Source organism: Stegodyphus dumicola, chromosome 10 (genome assembly GCF_044657685.1).
Source record: "Stegodyphus dumicola isolate Sdum_Otavi_A_Nest chromosome 10, ASM4465768v1".
In the NCBI taxonomy this organism is placed as follows: Eukaryota; Metazoa; Arthropoda; class Arachnida; order Araneae; family Eresidae; genus Stegodyphus; species Stegodyphus dumicola.
Window position 1 is genome coordinate 33,323,384 of NC_140777.1, and position 12,658 is coordinate 33,336,041.

Below are 12,658 nucleotides of genomic sequence, written 5' to 3' on the forward strand. Positions count from 1 at the left end.
GATGTTCAGTAGTTCTTGTGTCGTAGCGGGTCTTCGTCTTCTCTGTCGCCAAGTTGACTCTCTCTCGTGCAAAGTTGTGCATCACTTCAAACCGGGCCTGGAGATCTTGAATATATTCCTCAGACGATGAAGGAGAATCCGGAGGGCGATCAAACAATAGATCACAAGGCAGACAAAGGTGACGACCGAAGAGCATCTGTGATGGGGAATAGCCGGTAGTCTCGCGAACAGCACTGCGGTAAGCCAGTAAAAGAAGTGGTAATTTCTTGTCCCAGTCCTGCTGGTTTCTGGAAACCACTAATGAGAGGTTATTAAGGATGGTTAGATTGAACCTCTCTACCATGCCGTCCGACTGGGGATGTAATGGCGTCGTTTGGGTTTTGTCAATGCCGAGTAGTTTGCATAGTTCTTTGATTACTACCGAGGTAAAATTCCTTCCCTGATCGGAATGTAACTGAAGAGGTACCCCGAACCTGGAAATCCAGTGCTGTATCATCACCTCAGCTACTGTAACAGCCTCTTGATCAGGAATAGGATACGCTTCAGGCCACTTGGTGAAGTAATCAATGACAACGAGTATGTATTTGTTACCATCAGCAGTTCGTGGCAGAGGTCCCAAGATGTCAAAGGCGATACGTTCAAACGGCGCACCTACGTTGTAACGTTGCAGCTTGCCTCGGCTGCGTTTCCTTGGTCCTTTCCGACCTGCACAGGCATCGCAAGATCGGTACCACTTTTGCACGTCATCCTTTGCATTATTCCAGTAAAAGCGCTCACGAACTCTCTGTAAGGTCTTCATAATTCCAAAGTGACCTTCTGTAGGGCTGTTATGTAATTCTTTGAGGACATCAGGAATTCGGGATCTTGGAAGTATCAGTTGCCATCGGAACGTCTTCTCATCATCCGACTCGAATTTCCGGTATAAGACGCCGTTTCGAATGTGAAGTGAATCCCAGAGTGCCCAGTATTGTTTTGTTGTAGGACTACAGATAGAAATGTCCTGCCATGTAGGTTTTCTGTTTGATGACTCTATTAAATCAAGTATGGGTTTAATGTCGCGGTCTTCCAGCTGGTCTTTCCTGACTTCATCATCACTCCACGGGTCTCGATCAGCCGATGTTGATGTTGTAATTTGTCTTGCGACCGGAGTCAGCAGCTCGTATTTCGCTTCCACCCTGGAACAATATCGGCAGCTTTCTGGGCAAGGTCTTCTAGACAGGGCGTCGGCGTTCCCGTGTGATGATCCCTTTGGATGACGGATAGTGATGTCATATTCTTGGAGTCTCTGTATCCACCTGGCTATTTGACCCTCAAGATTCTTGAAATTTAAAAGCCAGGCTAATGAGGCATGGTCCGTGCGGAGGAGGAATTTTCTGCCGTATAGATAATGATGGAAATGTTCTACAGCTTTGGCGAGCAACTCTTTCCTGGTGACACAGTAATTCCTCTCCGGTTTAGACAGGCACTTGCTCCAGTACGCCACTACACGTTCTTGGCCGTCTATTTCTTGGGACAAAACAGCACCGACACTTTCATTACTCGCATCCGTGTCGAGAATAAATGGTCTTTCGAGCTGAGGATACGTCAGGATTGGAGCAGATGTTAAAGCATCCTTTAAGTTGTTAAATGCATCCTCGCATTCTTTTGTCCACAAGAACTTTTGCTTACTCTCTGTCAGCTTGTGAAGGGGTCTTGCGATGGAAGAAAAGTCCTTCACGAATCTCCTATAGTAGGTGCAAAGCCCTAGGAAGCTTCTCAGCTGAGGGACGTTTTCGGGACGTGTTCAGGATTTAACCGCTGATACCTTTTCAGGATCCGTGCGTACACCTTCTGCAGAGATGACATGTCCCAGATAAGTCACTTCCTTTCGGAACAATTTGCATTTAGCGGGACTCAGCTTCAGATTGGCTTCTTTCAGTTTCTGAAGCACCTTCCTAAAATTTTCTAAATGTTCTTCAAAACTCTTTCCGACGATGATGATGTCGTCCAGGTATATCAGGCAGGCTTCGTAGGAAAGGCCTTTCAAAATAGTCTCCATAAGACGTTCGAATGTTGCCGGCGCATTACACAGTCCAAACGGCATCACCTTGAATTGCCAAAGCCCTTGTCCCGTAGTAAATGCCGTCTTTTCTCGGTCATCAGGGTGTATTTCTACCTGCCAATACCCACTCTTTAAATCAAGTGTTGAGAACCACTTGCTTCCAGAAAGAGTGTCCAAAATGTCGTCAATTCTAGGAAGAGGGTAACTGTCTTTCTTCGTAACCTCATTCAACCGGCGATAGTCAACGCAAAATCTTGTTGAGCCGTCTTTCTTTCTGACAAGAACGATGGGAGATGCCCATGGACTTGCTGAAGGCTCGATAACATCGCTTTCTTCCATATCCTTTAAAAGTGTTCGTACCTCTTCCTGTTTAGCAAACGGTAGGCGTCTTGGATGTTGCTTGATCGGGTGATGATCGCCTGTATCGATTCTATGTTGTGTCAAACTAGTTCGACCCACGTCAGAAGACGAGCGGGAGAAAATAACTTGAAGATCTTTAATGACGCGATCGGCAGCATTCTTCTCTTCATCGTTTAATTGCGCATTCTGCAATAACTCCGATGTAATGCTCTCTGAGCACACGGGTTCTGGGATGTTGCTCTTTCTTTCAACGCTGGTTACTGGAGTACATGCTGCAACCACGTCGCCTTTCTTAATAACTCTCGCCTTCTCAGTTACATTGGCAACTCTCACAGGAATAACCATTCTCGATAGGTCGACGAGTGTTGAGGCTACTAGTACTCCTTTCGGGGTATTACAGTTATTGGGATATTCTATGATGCCGTAGCGAAAATCTCTGTTTTCGGCTATAGATCCAGGGAGTAAAATTTCTGTTCTTGCCGGTATTGTGATATTGTCTTGTGCTATGATTCTGTGGACAGATTTAACTTCTTCATTATTAATTCCAAATAACGTTATGTCCTCAGACGCAGAATGCAATTCATTATTTTTAAAGTCCAAGGAAAAATTATATTTCCTTAAAAAGTCTAATCCGAGTATGCAAGGATCTGTAACGTCTGTTACATATGCCATGTGATGGTAAGCGGCACTTCCAAACCTGATATTAACGTTCACTTTCCCCGCGATATCGATCTTCTCACCGGACACAGTCTGGAGGGTAACGCAGGGCGGCGTCCAGATAAGTTTGCTTCCCAATTGTTGAGCCAAATCTTTTCGGATGATGGTAACGTTGGCTCCTGTATCTATTGTCATATTGCAGGGAACTCCATTAATATGTCCTGTTACAAAAAGTCCATTACTGCCGCCTCTCACTGCAGAAATCTGAAGCGCTTTAAACTGGGGCTTTTCATTATCTGGCAACCTCCGCCCCACGAGATGGCCACTAATTAGTTTCCCTGCTGCTTGCTAGGAGCGGTCTTAATATCCGTGCCCTGGGGTGTTCTGCAGTTTCGTCGTATGTGTCCTTCAGCACCGCAGTTCCAGCACTTAACGGTAGGTTTCTTATCACCAATATTCCGTCTCAAGGCGTTGAGTTGTCTAGTTAAATCGTCTAGACGAGCAGTGACTTGATTCTCTGGCTGCTGGACTTGAGCAGCTCTCACGGGGTGGCGGTCTCGACGAGTGGCTTGCTGGGCTGCCTCGAATTTCATGGCGTACACTAAAGCGCTTTTCAAATCTTTAACATCCGCCATTCGTAGAGCCTTCTGTATTTCGGGATCCCGGATACCATCGATAAAGTACTGCAGGGACAGGATTTCCCTCGTTTCTCTCGGGCACTCCGTAAAGGCGACGTGGGACAGCCTTTCAACATCTGTGGCGAGTTCCTGGAGTGATTCGGTGGGCTTCTGTTGACGGGATTTTAATTGAAGCCTGCTGTAGTCTTTTAAACATTTCTCGCCAAAGCGCAATTCCAATGCGCCGGATAAAGCTTCGAAATCAAGTCTTTGGTTTTCTGGAAGAGTCTGCAGGATATCCGCTGCGTCTGCTCTCAGAGAAGCGGCGAGATGGCAGGCCTTAGTTTGGGAGTCCCATCCATTCGCATTCGAAACGATAGAAAATTGTGTTTTATACACTTGCCAGGATGTCTTCCCATCATATGTGGATATCTTCAGAGATGGACGAGCAGGCATCGGTAAGAATTTAAAACCCTCAGAATTGCTTCGTTCGTTCACTATGCTCTTCTTTAAAGTGTCAACTTCTTTCGCAACGGCTGAAACCCTATCATCAATTTGTTGCTCGACGGCAGAAACTCGCTCTTCTATATGATCTTTTACAGAAGAAACTCTTTCTTCTATTTCTTCTTTCACCGAAGAAACTCTTTCTTCTATTTCTTCTTTCACCGAAGAAACTCTTTCTTCAATTTGACCTTTTACGGAAGAAACTTTTTCTTCAATTTTCCAAACTTTATTTTCAACCACATCTATTCTGCCTTCCATAGCATCGAATTTGGTTTCTATTATGCAGGCAATTTCTCTTTTCATTTCGTATTGACTTTCTTCAATCTTTACTTGTACGGCTTTTATTTCGTCTTTAAAAGTTAATTGACCAGCTTGAATGGCCTTCATCTCTTCCTTAACGGATTCTTGTCCCGCTTCAATCCTTTCCTGATTAGATTTCATATCTTCTTTCAACGAGGCAAAGGCTGAGATCAACTGCCTTAATTGCTCTTCCATCGCTCTTGTTACTGGCATTCAAATCCCACTTCTGACACCAAAAATTGTTGCGTGCGTACGGGTTCGTTATGAAATGAATGCACAAGTCCGATGAAAAATGAACAAAAATTTATTATTATCACAACAAAAATGCTTAAATTTTCTCAAATTATCATGCAGTATTACAATATCTCACAGTAGTTATCTTTTAACTACTCAAATGTCCAATAGAACGTAATTCAAAACAGCTAAAGAACGCTAATCCGCGAATTCGCTACAATCAACAAGAGTAGTTTTCTAAACAACAAACTAAGCAACTACTGCGAACTGAGATGTTTTCCTCCTTTTATAAGATTTTAAAATCACGCGCTAGAATTTTCCGGTACTTTCTCGAAATCAAAAAGAGATATTTATTTATTTAATGCACGCGCTCTTGTATTTTCAATTTTCCTGCTTAGCTTTCTTTTAATATTCGTCACGCGCTGCACTGCGCGAGAAATAAAACCATTTAATTTATAATTGAACTAACATTAGCTTTTTAAATACCAAATCCGTAACAATACATTACGTATTTTCTACATTAACGCGCTTCCAAAACAGAAAATAAAATTTAACTCTTAACGCATTAATAATCTGTGACGATATCTATGTGCAGAGCGTCATGGGAGGATGTTCTTGTGCAAAGCATTTGTCGTGCGTGGTACCATTGCATAGGATTGACAAGTAGATATTGGAGAAATGAAGTGAAAATGAAGACAAGGTGACACAAATTTATGTATCTAAAGACGAAAATTTATTTGCTATTTATTTCTTAAGATTTCGTATTTAATGTTTAATTCTCAAATTAAGCTATGGTGTTTAAATACTGATGAATTCGCAGACTCTTTGTCGAGGAGCAAATGTAAAATTTTCCATTCATTGGATAAAGTTAGTTTAAAGGATTTCCACCAACTCTTACGTTGGCCATCGGCGTAAGCATATTAACGACTTAACCAACTGACGTTTGGAAAGATTTTGAAAAGTGCTTTAGTTTCTTCAAGAACATTCTAAGGCATACTGGAAAGATACATAAGTACATATTAAAAGTTACATTTACAGTTATAAAAAGACCACAGAGTAACGCAATAAAACAGCAGAGCAAAATGGAAGATAATGGCAAAACGAGTTTCAAGGAATTAATTCAATCTCGAAATATACTCACCGCAATTCTGGATCTACTACTGTTGATGTATCTTTCGGATTGCCCATCTTCGCTGTTCCTACTTGGTGATTCAGTGTGACAACAATTGACTCGGCGATGCAGCGGAAATATTTATCATCATCGTATATATAATCTTCACATCCAGGAACGACTGTAGAAAAAGGCTTTGAACCAATCTTCTTCAGTGGTTCACTACTCGCAATTTCATGGCATTTCTTCATACCTGAAATGAAGTTAATTCTTGCATTGCATTCAATGTTTCCAAGTTTAGAAATATTACGTCATGAAAAATTACTTTTTTAGTAGCTCTTTTATTTATCAACATTCAGAGTACGTTTATTAGTCTGTGAAAGCAAAAGTACACGAATATTGAACAGACAGATATGTAGCACAATTGTATTTCTTTTTTTCTTTCACCGCTAGAAACACTATGTAAAAACATTGAAATGCAGAAGACTAACTAAAAATATTATTTTTAAGAACATATCTTCTGAATATTTAAATCACACATCATATATACTTTAAAAGCGTAGATTAAACTGTGAAATGGAAAATAGATCCCGTGGTTTCAAAATAACGATATATATTTCATTCGTTTTGCTGATTGTTGTTTTTACTGATTCTAACTGGTTATCCATTAGGCTAGACTAGATCCATGAGTCCAAGAGCCGTCAATAAATCCGAAACGAAAGTTGGTCTTTTCAATAAGTCCTCTTTTGCAAGTCCTATACAGGTGAGATGTTCAGAAGTGAAATGATCGGTATTACATTTCCCATAAATGGAGTAGATCTTATTTTCCCGGTCAAATTTAAGGCATTTTAGGTACCCACTCAGCAGCCTCATCAAAGCGGTGTGCTGAGCACAATTACCCCTAAAAGCAATAGCATCTCCCGGCTGCCTGTCAAAGTAATTCCTTCGTTAAACACATCAGACTTTTTTAGGGGGGCCAAAATGCCCCTTCGTTATTAACACTTTAAAGGAAAGGAAAGGAAAGGAAATACAAGATGATTTTACGTTCATTTGAGAAAACTTCACGTATTTTTCTTTATTCCTCTTTATTGATAGTAGAAAGACACACTAAAGAAACTTTTAATTCAGAAACCTTTCATAAGTTTCAACTTCTTCACGTCAGAGATTCCTTAATTATAATGAGCTGAAGAAAACAAAAAAGAAAATTAGAGATTTAAAAGAAATAATATTTGTTGCTTGATTCCTCCAGCCTAACGTGTTGACGAAGTTAAGTCCTTGGTTGTGTGAAACTTTAATCTAACGTTCATCTACAGCCAATTAAAATTTGCGCCAAAAATATAGCCAAGTATCATGTGTTACGTTCTCTTTCGATTCTGTATTATTAAAACTCCAGCTTAATACTTCATGATGATATAAATTTTTGTAACCATTTGGATTTATTTGTTTATAATTTGGGTTTTATATACTTTTATTTTTTCTGATAATTTTTATTTATTTATTTATTTACTTAGACCATTTTGTCTTTAGTTAGTGCATGTTGTTACTCAGTCCAATATTTGCAGCGATTTTATCTTTAATTATTGTTTTATAAGGTATTTTTCCCTCCTTTTCGTGATTTAACTGAAAGCATACTCAACACGCATTCAAGAGGTCCAGGTTTTGATTTCTAGTAAAAGCACTGCACATTTTTCTCTCCTGCTTCAAAAAAACTTAATAACCCTAGAAACAGCCCCTAAAATAAAAAGGGTGGTTACGATTAGTTACTACTGGGATTTGGCGATTGTGTCCCCTCATCCTCAGTTTCCCTTTAACTCTCTGAGCGGCCCGGGTGTAACTTATATTTATTATTATTTTATTTTTTTAACAATCAAAATTATAATAATTTTTCACCGTACATTCTCTTTGATTTTTCCTTCCTTCCTCCTCTCCTTTTCTTAATTCAAAACGGCCCATAATTAATAGCAATCTTATATAGCAACTGAATCTGTACATAAGTTATACAGTTTTTGAAATATATACCTATGGATATATTTCAAAAACTTTTGGTAATTTAAATAATTGTTCTTTAGAAAATTAGAGTAGGTGTACGATGTTCAAATCTATTAATTATTGATTTATTAATGTATGGATATTTCTACGTGAATTATTTATCAGTGGGCTTATTTCCATGTGAACATATTTCTATGTGAGCTTTTTTCCGTGTGAGTATATTTCAAAGTGAGCATTTTTCCATGTGAGCTTTTTTCTATGTGGGCATATTTCTGTGTGGGCTTTTTTCCTGTGAGCATTTATACCTGTGAACATTATCCTGTGAGCATTATTCCTGTGGGCTTTTTTCCTGTGGGCTTTTTTCCTGGAACCCATGTTCTTTATAATTAAACCATAAAATTTAATTCAACAGCAATATCACAAAAAAATTTTAAAATGAGCATATCTTTATAATTTCCGATACACAGTCTCGCGCGCTGGAGGTAATTTTTTTTCGTACAGTGCTGCCATTGCTCGCTTTGAAATCGTTGAGTTTGTTAATAAACAATTCGTTAAAGAGTTACTAAATAGGAAATAGGTAATAAAACAAATTCCAAATTAGGGCTTCCAGACGCCCATATTCGATGGAAGATAACGTTATTCAAAATTTGATGGCTCTAGGTACCGTTGTTTTATCACAATGGGGAAAACATTCACACATGAATTTCGTGGCAACAGTTTGAAAAGTGAATCAGCGCAGAAAGTGAATCGACGTAAAATGCCAAAAAGAATTTAATAGCCGTTCTGAGCTAACGCTCCTTTGAGCTAAAAATAACACATAATATAATACAACAAGTAATTAATGATTAAATAATTATCAAATAATTAATTCATTAAAATTCAATAAATTGTAAAGGGATAAATAAAAACTGAAAAAAAGCACATCAATGTAAAACTCAAAATTAGGGAAAGAGCAAACTTATTTTGAGGTAACTATCGATTTCGAGGACGATCAAATACATATCCCTTTTCTTCGGGAGTAAATAGAATTCTGAAGAAAAAAATAAGTTTACTGTTTTGTCTAATTTTAAGATAAATAAAAATTTATTAAATTATGAAATAATAAAATTCTAGCAATTAATTTTCTAATAGTTGTTTTTAATTTTTAAACCCTTTCCTTTAAATTTTTGTTTCCCACCTACAACTCGATGCTAGAATGGAGTTTTCAGTAATGCGTTTATATTAATCAGTTAAGACTAGTAGTTAATGGGAAGTTCAGTTACTTCAGTTACGTGGGAGAGGCTTAGAAATTCTCAGTATAGCGTGTTCTGCCTTTCGGGCTACGTCGTTGCTTTAAGCCTATCTTACGTGCCTGTTAATATTCGCCGGTGAACATTAAAAACGGGCCAATTCGGTTAGTTATATCTGTACAGCTTAGGCTAAATTTTAGTTAATTAGAATTAGTTTAGATTCTCATTTTCGATCTTAAGCCGAATTGGAGACTTTCCTGTAAGCTCGAGAGTGGCTAACTGTTTAATATTTCTTTGGGTTGAATTAAAGGAAATTTTAATCCTTCTTTGGACACTGTTATTGCAAGAAGACCAGCGAATAACTGCTATACTGTTCTTCAAAGTTCTAGTTGCCAAGGACATGTAATTTAACTAGAAGCGTATAAAATAATGTAACGAACTTCATTTTATTTGAAGCTCCGGCTAAAATTAGTTTCACTTAAAAACTAAGAAATAACTGGATCAGGCTCCTGCTGAATTAAAGACCTGAATATACTGCATAATATATTATTTCAATGTTGGTAGAAGCAAACACCATTGTTTTTGGAGCACACCAATTAAAAATGTTTTAACGGTTAAAGCTTCATTAATGAGAATAGGGAGAATACCATAAACATTAACAAAGTACCGGGAGGAATATTAATAGTGGATTAATAGGTATGAAAACAAAGAGAGAAGAGTCAAAGACTTCCTGAGAACGATCTCCTGCTGATATAATTGTAGGTTTGAAGCAAAATGTGAGAGGGGCTAAAATTTCCCCCGAATTGAGGATTAGGTGAGGACAAACGTAACGCTCATTATAAGTGACAATTTCATAATCCGTATTTGGTAATATCTTTCTAAAATGTCTATCATTCTGCATTGGACGTGTACGATCTACGTGGTGATCTTTTCTAGTGCTTTCGAGAGCGAACAATTTACTCGCTGTCGTAAATTCATTGCACTTCTTGGAGCTTTGACGTGTTTGTGAAGGCTTTTCTTTCCTTAAAAGTCTCAACTTGTGTCAAAAGTTTTGTTTTCCATCGAGGAAAAGACTATGTATTCAAAAGTTGGAATCGATTTTTATCATCTCAAAACTGAGAAGCACTAAAACCGAGCTCCGGTGGGCTCCGACGTAATTTAAGCACGCACTGCTCACAGTATCATCAGAACAACCCTACAAAATTCATTGTGGCAAGGAGAGTAAGATTACACATGTCGTTGGCGAGTCTTGAGCACATACAGGGGATAATATTCACATTACACATGAAAAACGGGACAAAAATCAATCATGTAGCAAGCATGTTTAGCTGGAATCGAATCCGGGTCAAACTCCCAACATACTATGCTCTTAACCGCTAAACACTGGTGAAGTGATGTGCAGAGCGAAAGGATAATGAGCAGACGGAAGTAAGACAAAACCAAATGCATTTTAGTAATCTCGAACTAAGGATTTCAGTATAGGTATTTCCTATAATTCCATGCATTTACTTCTTCTTACTATCTTCTATAATAAAGAGTATTAGCATGTTTTTCACTTTCACGTATTCTTCCTCTTACTTTTAGCATATGATTGAGAAAATTTTGATTTCACTTGTATAATAATAATAATAATAATAATAATAATAATAATAATAAAAATCTGAAATTTTTCAGATTTTAAATTACGTCCAAAGGGGCGTTTTTTTAACGTTTTGAGTGTTACCTTTATTTATTAAATATCATGTTCTTTGCACTTAAACCACAAAATTCAGTTCAAGAGCAAATATCGCAAAATAATGTTAAATTAAGCATATCTTTAGAATTACCGATATACACAGTCTCGCGAGCTGGAGATAAAAGTATTTTTTTTTTATATATAACGTTGCCATTTCTCGCTTTTAAAGCATTGAGTTTGTAAATCAAAAATTCGTTAAAGTTTTACAAAATATAAAATCTATAATAAAACAAATTCCAAATTTGGGATTTCAGATGCCCATATTAGCAGTAAGATTTCGTCATTCAAAATTCGATGGCTCTATGTACCATTGTTTTATCACAATGCGAGAAATAGACAATCATTTATGCAGATTTTTCATTATTTAATTTCTTCAAATATAATGCAGGACTCTAACATTTTGTGGCAACAGTTTGAAAAGTGAACCGACGTTTATGAGTCCGACGCAAAATGCCAAAACGAAAGCAATAGTCCTTCGGGACTGAAATCCCTTTGGACTAATAATAATAATAATAATAATAATAATAATAATAATAAATAAATAAATAAATAAAAATCTTAAATGTTTCAGATTTTAAATTACGTCCAAAGGGGCGTTTTTCATTATCCAGGCAACTCAGGGTTCTAGTTATATTGATGTTACTGTTATTGGTTCAGATCTTCTCCAGGATATTTCGAGTTGGCGACTGTCTGAAAAAGAATCCCTTTCTGATCATATGATGATTGAATTTGAATTTTGTCTTTCTACGTTCTTACGAGACACCTCAAATGTTCCTTTTAAAATCTTCAATACGGGGAAAGCAAATTGGGATCGTTTTCGAAAATTTTGTTCTTCTCGCATCACCCGTTTCATTGATATTCTTAACGACTGTACTGACGGTTCTCGACTAAATACTCTTGTTGAGAATTTTAGTTCTGTTCTTCTCCAGGCATCTCAAATTTCCATACCTGTTAGGAATCATGGTAAGCACAATGTTCCTTGGTGGTCTGCCGAAATTTTTTGTATGAGAAAAAGGCTTAATGCCTCTAGGCGTAGATTTCAGCGTTGTAAAAATCCGCCTCTTAGAGAACTTTATAAAAGTAAATATCTTGAATATAGAAAAGTTTACAATCTAAAGCTTGCCGATGCTAAATCTCAGTCTTGGAAAACATTTCTTTCGACCATTGATGTTCGCAATGTATGGAAAAAGATTTACACGTATGGAGTTAAAAGAGATTTCATGAAAAAAATTGAAATAACTGGTATTTGTCTTTCCACTGAAGAGACAACCAACTCTTTAGAAGAGACAATTACTGCTGTGCTTCAGAAATCTTTCCCCTCGGATCTAGAGGAAAATGATGATGATTTGCATAAGGAATACCGTCAAGCTGCGCGTACTGCTTATTCTTCTTTTGTAGATCCTATGTTTTCTTGTGATGAAGTTAATACAGTTATTTCTATGCTGGAACCAAATAAATCACCTGGTCCTGACTCTATTTCGAACGAGATTATTAAACAGTTTCATTTAATGTTTCCTCAATTTCTCCATAAACTTTTTAACGTTTGCTTAAATGTTGGCATTTTCCCACGTGTTTGGAAACATGCTCAAGTAATTCTTATTCCTAAAGGAAATGAGTCTAGGATTCCTTGCCTAGATAACCTTAGGTGTATAAGCTTACTTCCTGTTTTGGGTAAGTGCTTGGAAAAACTTTTTATTAACAGAATTTGCTGGTATCTCCGCCATAGAGACCTTCTTTTTGGTAATCAGTATGGTTTTACACCTCAAAAAAGTTCTGAAGACGCTCTTTTACGCTTGAATGAAATTGTTCAGAGAGGAAAAAAGAAAAACTTGCACACTATTTTGGTCTTTTTGGATATTAAGGGCGCCTTCGACTATGCGT

The 12,658-nt window shown here is 37.5% G+C and overlaps 1 protein-coding gene across 1 annotated transcript in view; it reads right to left on the minus strand.

Moving 5' to 3' along the window:
- The window catches only part of LOC118198201 (glucose dehydrogenase [FAD, quinone]-like), a 76,606-nt gene that overhangs the window by 3,127 nt on the left and 60,821 nt on the right, over nt 1-12,658 (minus strand). Inside the window, exon 11 of the mRNA XM_085824859.1 lies at nt 5,855-6,077. Within this exon, the coding sequence (XP_085680985.1) occupies nt 5,855-6,077 (223 nt within the window). The remainder of the gene's footprint in view (nt 1-5,854; nt 6,078-12,658) is intronic.